This window comes from Ammospiza caudacuta, chromosome 7, assembly GCF_027887145.1.
Source record: "Ammospiza caudacuta isolate bAmmCau1 chromosome 7, bAmmCau1.pri, whole genome shotgun sequence".
In the NCBI taxonomy this organism is placed as follows: Eukaryota; Metazoa; Chordata; class Aves; order Passeriformes; family Passerellidae; genus Ammospiza; species Ammospiza caudacuta.
The window spans coordinates 6414579-6431560 of NC_080599.1; the positions used below are offsets into that span (position 1 = coordinate 6414579).

At 48.1% G+C, this 16982-nt stretch overlaps 1 protein-coding gene and 1 pseudogene across 1 annotated transcript; both read right to left on the reverse strand.

Moving 5' to 3' along the window:
• LOC131559605 (zinc finger protein 11-like) overlaps positions 1–16982 on the reverse strand; it is a 912004-nt pseudogene that overhangs the window by 589536 nt on the left and 305486 nt on the right.
• LOC131559856 (olfactory receptor 14C36-like) lies at positions 1164–2114 on the reverse strand. Its single transcript, XM_058808360.1, has one exon. The coding sequence runs from the start codon at positions 2094–2096 to the stop codon at positions 1164–1166; it is 933 nt and encodes a 310-aa protein (XP_058664343.1). The 5' UTR covers positions 2097–2114.

The following is a 16982-nucleotide window of genomic DNA, read 5'->3' on the forward strand; positions in this document are numbered from 1 at the left end:
AGACCATTGGGAGACTCCAGGGCCCAGTGGAACCAAGGGGCCATTCTGACACTGCAGGGCCTCATGGAACCAAGGGGCCATTGTGACAGTGCAGGATCCTGTGTCACCAAGGGGCCACTGTGACACGAGGGGGCCTCAGGGGATCTGGAAGAACGTTGTGACACTGTGTGGCCTCGTGGAAACAAGGAGTCCATTGTGACACTGAGGGGACTTGTGGAACTACAGAGACCATGGTGATAGTGTGGGACCTCATGTACCCATGGGGCCATTGTGACACTCTGGGGCTTCATGGAACCAAGGGGCCACTGTGAAACTGCAGCACCAACAAGAACATGTGAAGCCCCATGGAACCAAGGAGTCCATTGTCACATTTTGGGGCCCCACGGAACCAAGGAGACCATTGTTGCTCTGCATGGTCTCATGGACCCAAGGAGAACAGTGTGACAGTGCAGGGCCTTGTGTAACCAAGAGGCCATTGTGACACTGAGAGGCCCCCTGGAACCTAGGACATCTTTGCAGATGACACCAAGCTGGATGTGAGTGTTCATCTGTGGGAGCATAGAAGGGCTTTGCAGAGAGACCTGGACAGGCTGGATTGAGGGGCTGAATCCAGCAATTTCAGGTTTAAAAAATCCAAGTACCAGGCCCTGCAATTTGGCCCCAGTGCTATAGGCTGGGAATGGAGTGGCTGAACAGCAGCCAGGCAGAAAGGGACCTGCAGGGACTGATGGACAGCAGGCTGGACATGAGCCATCAGTGTGACCAGGTGGCCAAGAAGGCCAATGGCTCCTGGCCTGGCTCAGGAATGGTGTGGCCAGCAGGAGCAGGGCTGATGTGCCAGCACTGATCTGCCCCCAGCTCTGCATACAGACATTGTTGCTGCAGCTCCAGAGAAGGCAACAAAAGGGCATCTCTGCAGAAAATTTTGCTGGGACATCCTTTACTTCCTTTAAATACACCAAGAGTGCAGTCCCCAAATGACACAGTCTGTGGCCACAGGGAACGTTGAGAGAAACAAAATGAGAAATGGCACAAGCAATGATGTTTCTTTGTGGACAGAATGGAAAAACTAAAACAAAGGAAAGAAATCTCCAAAATGAAACCAACAAGAAGTATCAAAAACTAGTTTTATTACAAGTGATTTGCAGAAATTGACCAGCAATTTAATGTTCCTGAAAGCACCCAGTCATCAGTCTCCTCACAGCAGCCTTGAGCTCCTGGTTCCTCAGGCTGTAGATGAGAGGGTTCAGGGCTGGAGGCACCACTGAGTACAGAACTGACACAGCCAGATCCAGGGATGGGGAGGAGAGGGAGGGAGGCTTCAGGTGAGCAAATATGACAGTGCTGATGAACAGGGAGACCACAGCCAGGTGAGGGAGGCAGGTGGAAAAGGCTTTGTGCCGTCCCTGCTCAGAGGGGATCCTCAGCACGACCCTGAAGATCTGCACATAGGAGAAAACAATGAACATAAAACAACCAAATAGCAAGCAGGCACTAACTGCAATTAGCCCCAGTTCCCTGAGTGAGGAATTTGAGCAGGAGAGCTTGAGGATCTGGGGGATTTCACAGAAGAACTGGCCCAGGACATTGCCATGGCACAGGGGCAAGGAAAATGTATTGGCTGTGTGCAGCAGCGAATAGAGAAAGGCACTGGCCCAGGCAGCTGCTGCCATGTGGGCACAAGCTCTGCTGCCCAGGAGGGTCCCGTAGTGCAGGGGTTTGCAGATGGACACGTAGCGGTCGTAGCACATGATGATCAGAAGAGAAAGCTCTGTTCCAAGGAAGAAGTAAATCAGAAATAGCTGTGCAACACATCCTTTGTAGGAGATGTTCCTGGTGTCCCAAAGGGAATTGTGCATGGCTTTGGGGACAGTGGTGCAGATGGAGCCCAGGTCGCTGAGGGCCAGGTTGAGCAGGAAGAAGAACATGGGCGTGTGCAGGTGGTGGCTGCAGGCTACGGCGCTGATGATGAGGCCGTTGCCCAGGAGGGCAGCCAGGGAGATGCCCAGCAAGAGGCAGAAGTGCAGGAGCTGCAGCTGCTGCGTGTCTGCTAATGCCAGCAGGAGGAAGTGGCTGATGGAGCTGCTGTTGGACATTTGCAGTGTCTTGGCATGGGGATCTGTAAAAAAAGTAATCATCGAATAGTTGTGTTTGGAGAGGACTTTTAATATCCTAGCATAGTGTGGGGGCTTTTTCCCCCGACTGCCTGCCCAGGGCTCTGCTGCCTGGAGCTGTCCCTGCCAGCAGCTGCTTCCCTGTGCCCAGGGCTGAGCCCTGCCAGTGCTGCCAGAGCCCAGCCCAGCCCTGGGGGCTCAGTTCTGCCCTGCAGACCCCTCCCAGCTCTGGCACTGCCCAGGGGCAGCTCTGCCTCTGCAGGCTCTGATGGAAACATCAGAGCAACTCTGAGGAGGCTGGAAAAACAACACTGATGATGCCTCTAAGGGGCCCTGTGCTGATTTTGTTACTGCCAGGTTTATTAACATCTGAGAGAAAATGTTTTCATTTTTCCCAACCTGAACTGAGAGATGAATATCTATGTGCAATTTCCTACCCAGGCAACCTAGACTAGTAGATTAAAAAAGCAGGATTTTCCCTTTTGTGCAGCCCCTGCCTTGCTGTGGTCCCTGGTATAATCTACTTGGAAATGTTCTGCAGTTAAATGCCATGCTGGGAGCAGTCCTGAAAAATGCAACATCCTCCCCACACAAGGAGAACACTTCCAAGCCTTACCAGCTGTCTCCTCCCACCCAGATCTTGTCCCCCAGTGCTGGGAGCAGCTGCCAAGGATGGCTGAGAGCTGTCCCTGGCAGGCAGCAGAGTCCCTGCCCCAGCACAGCGCCCTGGGCTGCAGGACCCTGCTCTGCAGGACAGCCCTGGGCACCCCTGGCTGCTCTGCACAAGAGACAATCAGAGAATGTACTCACAGGGTCTGTAGGCATTGGGATGTTCCAGCTTTAGGAGATCACTCCAGGAGCTGCAGCTGCATTGTCCTGCAGCCAGAGGTTCCTGTGCCAAGGGCTGGCAGTGATTCTGCCCCAGGCACTTCTCAGCACCTTCCCAGCCCTGAATGATTGAAGCTCTCTGTGCCTCTGTGCTGTGCCCGGGGTGGCTGCAGGCAGTGCCTCAGCCCTGCTGGGCTGGCAGAAGAGCTGCTCATCAAGAGAAATGTGCTTTTGAAGCTTTGCTTGGTTACCAGGAGTTGCCTCTGTGCCAGGAGCCCAGCCAAGCTCATCAGCACAGACACAGCACAAGGACTTTAATGAGCCTCTGGGGCTTTGTGCTCAGGCCTTGAACATCAGTCCCTGAGAGGGAGCTGAAGAAACCTCTCCAGAACTCCAAGTCAGAATCCCACTCCAAAGTTTCTTGGACTTTTAATGGGTCCCACTGAGAGACACAACTAAGAAAGTGTCCCCAGGCTCCAGGCAGACCAGAGAACTGCAGGCAGTGATGACAGGTGGGGACAAAGAGAAGCCAAGTCTTGGTGCCCTGGGGCACAGCAGCAGGGTCTGTGCCACCAAGGGCTGTGAGGAGACACCTTGTCCTGAGGCACTGGAGCCTCCTGGCACAGCCCCAGCCAGTCTGGGCACTGTCAGCCCCTTGTCCTGCCCTCAGCATCCCCCTCCTAGCCCACATCCCAGTGGCCTCAAGGATCTGCTGGAAGGAGTCCCTGGAGAGCCTTGCTCAGGAATGGCCCTTGGGGCTCCTTCATGCTCCCAGGGACTGCATTTTTTCAAAGGACTTTGGGTTTTGCTTTTGCCTTGGAGTCTCTGAGAGGTTTGTGCAGTCATGGCCTCCAATTCTCTGTTGTAATTAGTCCCTGGAGAGGCTTTGTCAGTAAAAACACTCAGTGGGGCTCATTAATGCTTCGAGGTACTTCAGTTTTTTTAAGGTACTTGGTGTTTCCCTTTTGATACAGACTCTGTGAGCGGTTTGTTCAATCATGGCCCCAATTATCTGCTTGAATGAGTCCCTTGAGATCTTTGTACTGACACTCAGTGGGGCTCATTAATACTTTGAGTTAGTCAAGATTTTCAAGGTACTTTGGATGTTCCTTTCTACTCTGAATCTCTTAGAAGTCTTTTGTCCAATTATGGCCTCCAATTCTCTCCTCCAAGGAGTCCATGAGGAGCCTGTGTTGGGGATGGACCTCAGTGAGACCCATTCATGCTTTGAGACACTTTGGGTGTTTCCTCTGACTTTGACTCCTGGAAAGGTTTGTGCCATCTCCTCTCACTCCCTGAGGTTCCAGGGCTCAGCTCCAAATGCACCACGGAGCTCATGAGGATCAAGAAAGTCCTGACAAACCATGGCTCTGCCTTGATTTCTCTCTGGTCTAATGCATTTTATCAGGAAGTTTTCTGTAGTGGTTTTGGTTCATCACTTTGAGATTTCTCGGCCAATGTATCAAACACTGTGGTGGGTTCAGTGTTGGCTAATTAGCACTGCACTCACTAGAATATGCTTACTCATTTCCTGCTGTGAGGTAGGATTAGGAGTAAGGCAACATAGGCTCAAAACTTTTAGAGGATATAAAGAAAAGTTTATTAATAGTACCTAGAAGAAAGAGTAATAAGAATCAGAACAAAACTTTCAGAACACTTCTCCTCTCCCTATAACCTTTTCTGTCTTACTGACAATATAAAGAGAGAAAACCTAAAATTTCAGTCATTTTACCACCTCTAGAATAGTCTTTTTTCATTTCATTCTGGGAGAGAAGTCTCTCTTCCGTGATAGGGATATTTCTCCATAAGAAAAGAGTTCTCTCATGGCTCTCAATTTCTATGAATAGAAGCCGCCTGGAAAAATCTGCAATTGTGAAGTCCTTCCCATTTGTTCACAGCTTTTCCCACAGCTGTGTTTATGGGCCATGTTGTTTAAAGGTGAGCTGTTCAAGAGCAAATGTGCTCTTCATCTATTTCTGACATCATCTTATGTTTTCTATTTCTGAAATCATCTTCAGCATTGGGAACAGAGGTCTTCTTCTTCTTTCCCTGAGGGCACAGGGTCTCATCACTCTCTTTCAATATTCAAACCTCTCATGGGATCACAGCTACTTCAATATTTGCTTACTTTAGCATGGAGGCCTTTGCTGAACTAGTCATCTCCACATACTTTCCATTGCATTATAGGAAAAAGAGAGTCTGATCTATCAATTCTATCCTTCTCCATAGCTTTACAAGAGAATTTCAGCCCCAAGATCAAGGCATCTTCTCATCCCCCCCATCAGGGACTCGACTTCCTCTTCACCTCAGTGTCTTCCTGTTGCTCCTCTGTGTGCCTGCTCTTTGTCCTTTTCTCTCACTCTATGGAGGATGGAGGCACTGAAAGAGTTCATATCTCACCTGGGGACTGCAGATGGTTCCGTGACCCCGGCCGGGCTCAGTGCTTGCAGCCGGAGCTGTTTTACAATGGAGGTTTCTGCAGCGGCTGCACTGGAGCTGTGTCAGGATGGGCTGCGCTGGGGCAGGGCCAGGATCTCAGCCAGAACACAGCAGCAGCACGGGTGGGGGCCGATGGCTTCTCCTCCCCCTGCCTTGCCCGGCAGCCGATGGGGCCTGGCGGGGTCCCTGGGAAGGGGCCCGGGCCCACAGCAGGAGCCGCCCGGCCCGGCCTGGCTGAGATGGGGGCTGGGTCAGCCTTGTTAACCTCTTTGCCAGCCAGAAGGGAAAGAGACCCTCCCGGGCTTTCTCATCTTTAACATGTGTCTTCACAGAGGTGTGTACAGTTTCCTTAGTGGTTTAACAGATTGTCAATTCTCAAAGCTAATTACTTGTTGTGTTTATTGTCAGAAATGGAGGAAACTGCTAGCAGCTTCTCTTAGAACATCACTTCCATGGTGCGTAACCACCACAACAGCACAGAGCAAAGAAATCCTTTGTCCATATGTAGTGGTCATGTGCCCGAGGCCTCAAAACACCACATTGGGAGATCTCTGGGCCCTCTCCAAAGTGGTTTCATTTGAAAACATTCAGCTCATTGTCTAAGAAAATCACCAGAGGACAGGGCCAGCCTGACCGTTCTGTCCTGGCTACTTTTGTCTGGGAGCAATCCTTGGATATACAGAATTTGGGAGGCCAAATTCTAATTTTGGCCATGGTCCCTGGACATGAAGGCTGGTTCTTTTCCATAAGAATGAAGGAACAGAGCCCCAGGGTTTCAGGGGCAGATGAGAGGCGAATGCCAGAGGCCAAGCCATCCAGAGTTGGCAGGTTTTCTTCTGAGAGGTACCCTTGCATTCAGGAATTGTTTTAGGGAGAGTATGAATTTTGGCAATGGCATCTGAAAAGAGGGATGGTTCTTCTCATAGCAAGGAAAGCACGGAACCTCAGTGCTCCAGGAGCTGATAAGAGGCAGCCCTTGACATCCTCGCATTGCCCAGACCTGTCAGGTGGCCCCTGGGAGGCCAAGCCAACCAGACCTGTTCCACTTTCCCTGGGTTCCATGGGGCCCCACAGTGTCGCAATGGTCCCTTGCTTCCATGAGGCTCTGAGGTGTCATAATGGTGACACCAGGTCCTGAAGGGTCCTAATGGTCTCTATGGTTCCATCAGGCCCCACAGAGCCATAATGGTCTCTGGGTTCCATGAAGCCCTGCTGTGTCACCACGGCCCCTTGGTTGCATGGGCTCCAGTGGTGCCACAATGATCCCCTTGGCTCCATGAGGTTCCATAGTGTCAGCATGGTGTCCTTGGACCTGCTGAGACTCTCAGTGTGTTCCCAGACACCCCCAGCATGGTTACTGACATTCCCAGTATATCCCAGTTGCCTTCAGCATACTCACAGTCATTCCCAGTCACATCCACTTGGCCCAGTAAGGTTCACTTTCCACCAGTATGATCCCAGTCACTCCCAGTGAAGGGAGGGGACTGGGACAGACTGGGACAGGCTGGGATGGACTGGGACACAGGGATACACCAGGATAAACTGAGATACACCAGGTCACACTGGGATACACCGGGTCATATTGGGATACAGCAGGATACACAAGGATACACCGGGATACACCGTGCCCAGCACTGGGACCCACTGGGTGCAGGATCAGAGCACACTGGGACTCAGCAGGGCCAGAACTGGGGCAACAGGGATCACAGTGGGACCAACTGGGATATACTGGGAGTGACTGTAACCATACTGGGGGTGACTGGGAACACACTGAGAGCGACTGGAGTAACTGAGTCTACACTGGGGGCAACTGGGATTGACTGGGACTGTGCTGGGGAAGACTGGGATCACAGTGGTTTCCTACCGGGGTCATACTGGGAGTGACTGGGTCTGTGCTAGGGTGTCGTGGTTTTGGTTTGCTAATATAAGATCTCTTTAATTTTGAGATTTTTTTTGGCTAATGCACTAAAGAATGTGGTGGGTTTGGTGTTGGCTAATTACTAATACAATTATTTTTGGTTGTGAGATAGGATTAGGAGAAAGGTAAAGCAGGCTCAAAACTTTAAAAGGGTGGAAAGAAAAATTTTAATAATAGTAAGTAAAAAGAAAAAAAAAGGTAGTAAGAATCAAAGCAAACTTTTTAGAATACTTCTCCCCACAACTTTTTCTTTCTCACTGACAATGTAAAGAAACTAAACTTAATATTTCTAGTCAGTTTACTACCTCTCAAAGAGTCTTTTTTTAGTTCACTTAGGGAGAGAAGTCCCTCTTGATAAAGTTATGGAGACTTTTCTACAAAAGGAAAAAACAGTTTTCTCATGGTTCTCAATTTTGTCATGAATAACAACCGCCAGGGGAACCTTGCTATCGTAAAATCTTTCTTATTTCTACCAACCTTCCCACGGCTTAGAGATGGGCTATGTTGATTGATGGGGTATTGTTTTAAAGATGAGCTGTTCAAAGGCAAAAGTTCTCATTATCTATCTCTAAAATCATCTTCATCTCTGGGAACACAGATCTTCATTTTTAGAAGCACAAGACTGCGCTCTTTCTTTGTGCAAACTTCTCATGGGATTACAGCTATTTCAACATCTGCTTACTTTAACATAGAAGCCTTTACCTAATATCAATTCAAACACTTTCATTTCCTTATCGTTTTATGTATTATAAGGGAAAAGAGTCTTTTCTTTATAGCTTACAAGAGGTTTTCAGCTCTAAAAACAAAGCATCTTCTCACCCCTCCCATCTGGGACTTACTTACCTTCTTCTTTATTACCTTTAATGTCTTCATCTTGTTTTTAATATACTTGCATTTTTCTCTTTTCTCTCACTCAAAAGAAGATTGAAGTACTGAAAAAGTTAACATCACGCCTGAAGCCTACCTAACCCACCGGTAACTACTAACAGAAAGCTGTGGCTCAGTTGTGTTCAGATCAGCTTTATAGTTAGTGTTTAGTTTTCTACACCAGCCACAGAAGTCTCTGGTCTCAGCCACGCTAAGAAGAAGAAGAAGCAGCAGCCTGACAGCGAGATCTTCACAGCCACAGCCAGCCCTGCTCTGGCTAAAGCTCTGCAGCCTCCCCTGTCTCCTTGCCCGGCAGCTGCTGAAGCCCAGCCCGGCCAAACCAGAGCCCATGGAGAGAGAAGCCAGCAAGCAACCCAGAAAATAGAAAAGAAGCCCAGCCTGCAGCAAGATGGCCTGGCCCAGCCCAGCCCAGCCCAGACACAGAGCAGAAGCCCAAACCAAAACCCAGCACCTCCCTGCCGACCAACAAAGAAAAGAAAAGTTTCTGAATTTTTTGGTCTTTACCATGTGTGTTTCACAAAAGCATGTCTTAGCTTTTCAGCAGCTCAACAGACTGTCAGATACACAAAAAACTTTGCATCACTTCCCTAAATTTCCTCCCATTCCAAAACATAACACGGGCCACTGGGAGCAACTGGGATCAGACTGGGAGGAAATGGGAGAAACCAGGACCATACTAGGAGCAACTGGGATCATCATGGCATCAGAGTAGGATCATACTGGGAGGGACTGGGTCTGTGCTAGAGGCAACTGGGATCACACTGGGAGGAAATGGAACTATGCTGGGACAAATGGGATCATACTGGGAGCAACTGGCACCACACTGAGGGTGACTGGGATCCTTCTGGAATCATACTGGAAGTGACTAGGAGCAGGCTGACGGCAATTTGGACCATGGTGGAGCAACTGGGATATACAGGGAGTGACTGTAATCATGCTGGAGGTGACTGGGAGTGGCTGTGAGCAAATGGAATCATACCGGAAGCTACTGGGAGCAACTGGGAGTGAGTGGAAACACATTAGGGACAACTGGGATGTACTGGGAGAGACCAGGAGTGACTGGAATCACAAAAGAACCATAAAGGAAGTCACTGAAATAATACTGGGAGTATCTGGGATTGACTGGAATCCTACTGGGCGTGACTGGAATCCTACTGGGTGACTTGGAGTGACTGGGACCATACTGGAGGCAAACGGCACCGTACTGAGAGTGACTGGGTTCATCCTGGAATCATACTGGGAAGGACTGGAACCATACTGGGAGTGCCTGGAACTATAGTAGGGGTGAATGGGAACACCTGGGATCATACTGGGATCATGCTGAGAGTGACTGGGATGATACTGGGAACATCCTGAGTGTAACTGGAAGTGACTGGGACCATTCTGGGGGTGACTGGGAGCCACAGGGCCCATGCTGGGAGTGACCTGGGGGAACTGGGGGAACTGGCCCAGCTGGGGCTCAGGGTTGTTCTCCCCCAGGGCTGCCCTGGCTCCTGCTGCCACCCTGGGCCCCACAGAACCAAGGGAGAGGGGACAGGGACAGGGGACAGGGGCAGGGATGTGGAGAGGTAGAAGGGAGTTCCAGGGGGTCCTTGAGCCCAGGAAAGGGGAGTCCGGGGTTTCCCAAAAAGGGGAGACCAGGGTGGGGACACCGGGGATGTTTGAGAATGAGGAGTTCAGGGGGTCTCTGGTTTTGCACAAAGCTGGGGCTGGGAGCTGGGAAAGGCAGGAATGGGGGACCAAGGCATTCCAGGGAGTCCCAGGGTCAAGCCAATGGCCAGTCTGGAGGCTGGGAGCCATGGGATGGCCAGGAAAAGGGGAGCAGGGAGCCCTGATGTCCAGAAATGGGGTGTGAAAAATGCCTGTATTTTATGATTGGCTTTTCGCAAATATTAAAATGAATATTATATGTGTTGTATTAGAAAGCAATGCTGTATTAATTTTCTTAAGTACTGTGGTAAATATAGTTTTAGGTTATAAAAATTGTTAAAATAGAAACTATGCTATGTAAGATGTTTGTTTAAAAGAAAGGACTTGCAGCGAGATAACAGCCACAGGACACCTAGATCTTTCAGAGAAAAAGAATTTATGGCCTTCTTATCAGAAGAAACGAACTTCTTCCCACCTTGGAGGTGCTATTAGGATTAGAGGGAAGAAGTTGACACTGATCAGACAGAATCCTCTGTTTGAATGGAATTTATGCATCATGTATGAAGTGTATGAATATGCAACGGGCTATTGTTTTTAAGGGTTAATCCTTTGTTACCGGGGGTCCTTTTTTGGGCTTGTGCTGCCCAGAAAAGGTACCCGGATGTCCGTAACTCTTTGTTTTTATTGTCTCATAATGTCTTAATTCAATTTGTCCAAATTGTTATTGCTCTGTGTTACTATATAGCCATCTTATTACTATTAAACTTTAAAAATTTTAAAAACAAGTGATTGCCGTTTTTCACAATTTGGTAGCATAGAATGGTTGCTAACACCTCGCTGCCGGTGCTTTAGGAGAGTCAGAGTGGGGAAGGCGCGCCCTGCCCTCTTTGGCAGCCTTGCTCTGCTTCCCCTGAAGTGACCGACAGACGCAGGTTACGATCTGTGGACAAAAGGAGACAATAAAACAAAGAGAACGGGAAAAGGCTCCCTACAACTGCTGTAATTTGCCCCCTAAGAGTAGTAGTGCGCACAAAGAACCCGGGAAGGAAAAAGGATTGGTAAGTACTTCTGGGGGGGGCAGGCACGGGGGATGAATGCGTGTGAATGAGAGGAGGGCTGCTTGTCCCAGACCTGCACAGTGAGTGCGGAGTCTCCCATGCTGCGTTTCCGACTTTTCGCTGGAAAAGCGGCCAGTAAAGAGACAAAGCGACTCATAAGAGAGTGAAAGAATCCCCCGGAGTAACTGGGACTGGGTCTCAGGGAGGGGTTGGACCCCTTGGAGGTGGGGAGCAAGGTTTCCTAGCCCAATCCACTAGGAAACAGGACAGGAGGGGCCCCTAAAACCTGCTGGGCTGAGGGATTTATATTCCAAGAGCATCCAAGAGCAGGGTTGAGCAGAATTCTGTCCGAGTGAGGATATGCCCAAGAACACTCAGGGCGGGACAACACAGCTAGATTGAGGAATAAAAAAATGCCCAAGAACATCCAGGGTTGGACAACACAGCAGAACAAATTAAATGCCAAAGAGTATCTGTAGTTGTACCACACCACTGGGTTGAGGGACAGAAAATGCCCAAGAGCATCTGGGGTTGAACAACACAGCTGAATTGAAGGAAAATTACCCGAGACCATCTGGGGTTGGACAACACAGCAGGATTGAGGGAAAAATTGCCCAAGAGCATTTGGGGTTGGATAACACAGCTGGGTTGAGGGATATCCAATAGCACCGGGACTGGCCAGTAACACCTAAACTTGTAATAGGTGATGTGAAAGTAAAAGGTACCTTATTGTTGTTTTGTGGTGTGTGAGAGTGAGACATACACAGAGTCAGCCTCAACTTCCCGGGTGGTTGGGAAGGGGGAGGCAGCGGAAAGAGGAGTGAGTGACCTGCACACCAGGCTGTAGCTCCCGGGTGGGTGGGGGCTTCTGGGCCGAAGAGGAGTGAGTGACCTGCGAACCAGGCTAGCGTTCCCTGGCTGTGTGAGGGGCCGTAGCTGAAGAGTGTGAAAGACACGCAGACAGCCTCACAGGTGCACGGACACCAGAGGCAGCCAGAGTCAGGGCCCTTCTAGGGGGCCTGGTGACACTGAGACCTGGAGGTAAACCCCAAAGCAAAAGAGGGGGCCACAAGGACCTGTGATTTTCTAGCAATAAGGATTCACTTTGTGTCTTGACGGTGTGAAGGAATGTGTGAAAGTGAATGAGAAATAAAAGTGAGTGAATGTAGACGAATGAAAGTATAGGTAATGTCGACTGCATTTTAAGCTTTACCATATCTCCTTGGAGGGAGGTGGATTGTATTGAAAAGCAGTGTGAGAAAAAGATTTTCAGGTGTAAGTAGTTGAAAGAAAAGTGGTATTTAAGTTGTTAGTAAAAAGTGAAAAACTGAAGCAGGGGACGAATAGATAGAATATTGAAAAATGAGACAGAAATCCAGTAATGTGAATACAGGAAAAGAAAAGCAGAAAAAAATTACCAACAGAAATACCCCAAGACAGCACTTTGGGAGTTATGTTAACATACAGAAATACAACTCATTGCAAAATACAGGATATGCAGAAGTTGATGAGAAAAAACATGCAAACTTGTGAATTATATACTTAAAAACAGCATTAGAAAATTTAACACAAAAGAGTTATATATTGATTTAAGGTATGCCTTTAGAGTAGCACATACCTTAAGAAAAATTTTAAAAGGGAGATTGCTTAATTAAAGAAGAAAAAGATTAGTACATGAGAAACTTATTTTCGAGGTTTTAGAGGCATTAAAATTACCTAAGAGAGATAGCAATAGTACATATTAAAGGACACCAAAAGGTAAAGACCTAGAAATAAGAAGAAATAAAATAAATAATTGGCAGATCAAGAAGCTAAAGATGCAGCAGAAAATAGAGCTGAAAGAGTTAATATTAACTCCAAATGAAGAAAAAAAAAGGGGGGGGGAATTAAAACAAGATCGTGGCGAACAAGATAAATTGGGGAAATAGAAACATCTTGATATGGAAGACAATTGGATAATAAAACGCTTACGAGGGAGTAGCAGAAGACATGTATCAAAAAGCCCGGTGGGATACACAGGCTAGGTGTGATCATTTTTGTAAAAGAACTATGGGCGCATTGAGACTTTTAGAGTAAAAAAACAAGTACCTGAAACATGTATAATTTGCCAAAAGATAAATAAAAGGGTGATGAGAAAAACAATATGAGAAGGTCGTCAGTTAGCTCGTCGACCATTTCAAAGCATCCAAAAAGCAAAACGGGGAAAGTATAGAGCTGAGAACAAATTACCTCATCCATTCCCGTTCGCTCCCCCACTCGTTCGCACCAGCCCTCCCAGCCCCTGTGCCGGCTCCGGCACACTCCGTCTGTCCCGGTCCGTCTGTCCCGGTCCGTCTGTCCCAGTCCGGCCGCCTGGCCCGCGTTCTTGCCGGGGCTGGGGGCCTGTCCTGCCGTGTGCACCGTGGTTACCGCGCTGATCGCACCGAGGGGGTCCCGTCTGTCCCATCCCCGGCTGCCCTGACTCTGTCGGCTCCCGCCGCTGCAGCCGGGGTCAGTCCCGGCTTTGTCTCTGCCGGATCAGCCACCGTGAGCCGTGAGGGGGCGATCCCCGCTCCAGCTCGGCCTGCACCGGAACGGCCCCTCGGGCGATTCAAACCATAGACCCCGCCTTTGGAGCACCCAGACCCTGAACTGTGCCGATCCCCTCGGGCGATCCCGACTGCAGACCCCGCCTTTGGAGCACCCAGACCCTGAGCTGGGCCGATCCCCTCGGGCGATCCCGGCTGCACACCCCGCCTTTGGAGCTCCCAGACCCTGAGCTGGGCCGATCCCCTCGGGCGATCCCAACCACAGACCCTGCCTTTGGAGCACCCAGACCCTGAGCTGGGCCGATCCCCTCGGGCGATCCCAACCACAGACCCTGCCTTTGGAGCACCCAGACCCTGAGCTGTGCCCATCCCCTCGGGCGATCCCAACCACAGACCCTGCCTTTGGAGCACCCAGACCCTGAGCTGGGCCGTCTCCCCGTCCTGCCCTGAGCTCCATTGCCTTGGTAACCACAGCTCCGGCTGCTCAGGGAAACTCTCTAAAGGAATCACTTTATCGAAACACTAAAAATTCAGTTAGAAGAAAGCCCTCTCCTGATTCTTCCTAAAAATACGTGAGAAAGGCTGTAGAAGATAAAAATCCAAAAAGAATGGGATAAAGAGATTGGTCTATTTCCATTAAGAGAGGTTCTCAAAGCGGGGTGATGGATCAGAGTTTGTAAATGCTTCTTTGACTTTGTCTGAGGTCTGAAATTTTAAGAAATAAATAAAAGAGGTATTTGGAGAATCCCATAGGCATAGCTGAACAATTAGACCAACTTTTAGATCCAAACATGTATACTTGAGAAGAGATGTGGTTGGTAATGAAAATAATATTTTTCTCAGGAAGAAAAGCAATTAATCAGAGCAACTGAAATAAAAGCTTAAGAAAAAGATAATCCGCAGGGACCCCCAGAGAAGACAAAATGCCAACTGTACCTCCTGAATGGGGTTAAAATAATGAGGAGGGGAGTAAACACATGAACAGTTATTGTAATTACATAACCAAGAGAATAAATGAGACAGCATATCAAAGGCGAAATGTGAAAACAAAAGATTTTTGAGAGACAGATTTTAGAGGGGAAAGAAAAAACTCCAACTAAATAGATAAACAAACTTTAAAGAAAAAGGAAAATGGTCCTAAGTAAGCAGAAGATCTGAAAATCTTTAAAGAAATAGGCCCATAAAAAAAAAGTCATAGGCTCTAATTGTTTTGGGGGGAAACAAATACCATCAGGAGCCTGTGATAACTTTAAAAGTGGGTCCCCAAGAAGAAGAATTGGAATTTGGTATAGACACAGGGGCAGAGAAAACCTGCCTGTTAAACGTTCCAAGAGGTTATAGTGTGAGCAAACACATAGTGAAAGTAACAGGGGCAAAAAGAGGAAGTTTTACATTTCTGGTCATTAAAGATGTGGTAATTGAGGGAAGAAATTAAAATTTAGATGGGAGATGTGTTATTGGTCCCAGGGGCAGGTAGCAATTTATTGGGAAGAGTCTTACAAGTGCAATTAAGAGTAAGAGTTATATCAGAAAATAAGAAAATGACACTACAGTTTTGAAATTAAGCAAAGAGGATGAAGAAAAAAAAAAACAACAACGAAGTTTGGGCTGGAGAAAGAAATAGGAGAAGAATAAATATCGACCCCATAAGGGTTACAACTGAGAGAGAAGAAAGAGACAAGTTGAAGTAGAGAAGTAGTTAGGAAACTCTGAGATGTTAGAATGTGAAGTGATGACATCTTGGTGCTCGAAGAGAGCAGAAGTGTGAATGTAAGTTTTTTGCATGAAAGGCAGAGAAGTGTCTTAACACATGGTTGTTAAGAGGTTATTCAATGCCACACTGGGGTCCGGAAAAGCCTTAGCAGAACGGGCCCTCCTTGAAGAGAAAAGAGGATAAGTTGACGAGAGAAAGAGAAAGAATGTCAGGAGCACCTGGGCACGCCAAGTTTGGGGTTGTCAAGGCTGGGAGGTGTCTGAGCGCTCCCTACGAGCGGCGGGGTCTCGGGGGCTGCGGCAGAGACCGATCCATGGAGGTGCCCCGGGCGGTGCTGGCAGCAGAGGACACAGGTTTGCGGCCAGGAAAGGGCTGGCTCCGGGGCAGAGCTGCCAGGGGGCTCCCAGACTGTCGGGGTCCCGAGCCCAGGATGGCAGCATCGGCCCGGGAAGTGGGCCGAGAGAGAGAAGGAGAGAGAGAGAGAGAGAGGGCAAAAGAGACCCAGGGCAGCCCCCAGGGTCCCCATGCCCGGGGCTGCTCTCCCCGGCTCCGGCCCTGCAGCCAAGGGGCCGCACCGGGGGAAGGGCCAAGAACAGCACTGACAGCAAGGCCGTGAAGAGAGGGGGAGAGGGGCTAGCACTCAAAGATAAAATCAAAGCGGAGATTGATGACTCTCCAAACCTCACATAGCGGTTTGTTTTTCTTAAGTAATAAGTTTTTTGTTGTTTTTTTTCTTTTGTGTGTTTTGTTTGCCGTTAACGAGAAGGATTTTTTCCTGAAGAAGAGGCTGCTGTAGAGAAAGCTTTTAGCTAAACCCAGAAAGTTTAGAAGGAAAGCGAATAGTAAAAGTTAATGCAGTATTATCTTTCTTTTATTACTATGCTATTAAGAAGTCCTTTCCAGGTACTACTGAAGCAACAATCAAAATCACCGAAAGAGAGTGAATTCATGCCAGCAGAATCAAAGGACTTGTGAAGAAACTTGAGGAAGGGACTATCACATTTAAACCGGGTGATACTGAACTGACTTTCCAATGGGGACTGAGTGGTAATGGTTTGAGAAAACCCAAATGATCCAAGAAATGTACAAAGAATTACACTGAATTAAGAAATAAGATAATGCTTATATCACTGGTTTTGAGCACTACCTGAATAAAGCATCTCCTTGGGGGAGGAATACCTCAGATAGAAAGATCAAGAATGTTTTTGTATTCTGACCTTAGCCCTAGAATTGTACAAGGGAGAAGGGGAATTACTATTTCCATTAGTAAACTTTACTTGATTCATTCCAATACTGGACATGCTAGGTGGGTTATAAGTAAATGCTTAAATTGTAAGAGTAATTAGTGTTGTGATGCGCAAAATTTATGCTCCTATTGCAAAAAGTGTTAAAGTACTGACTTGGTTTTGTGGATGGGAATTATTAGTGCCTGTTAAATGAGAGACACCTGAGGAACAGTAAGAGACCACAGTTAAAGAGTGTCAAAAACAATTTGCCTAGCAATTAGTTAAGAGAAAGTGACAAGAAAATAGAGGGCAAGACCAGGTTGGCCTCTGTATTTCGGCACCGAGAAGATCAAATACACCTGCTGTGGGTTGCAACCTCACAGGCATGGGAGGTGGGAGTATAAGCCATACTGGCCCTCTGTTATTCCTGTTTCTGGCACTCATTTGTTGTCTTTTCCCTTTCGGGATACCAGCAGGATTGTGTCACAAATGCTACAGAAAGCATCACATAGAAAGAAACCAAAGTTCCTCCTTTATTACACACACCTATGTCAACAGCCACTGCTATAACCCATCCAAATTAAGAACTTGTAGGCAAAACAGAGTAAATTATTAGATT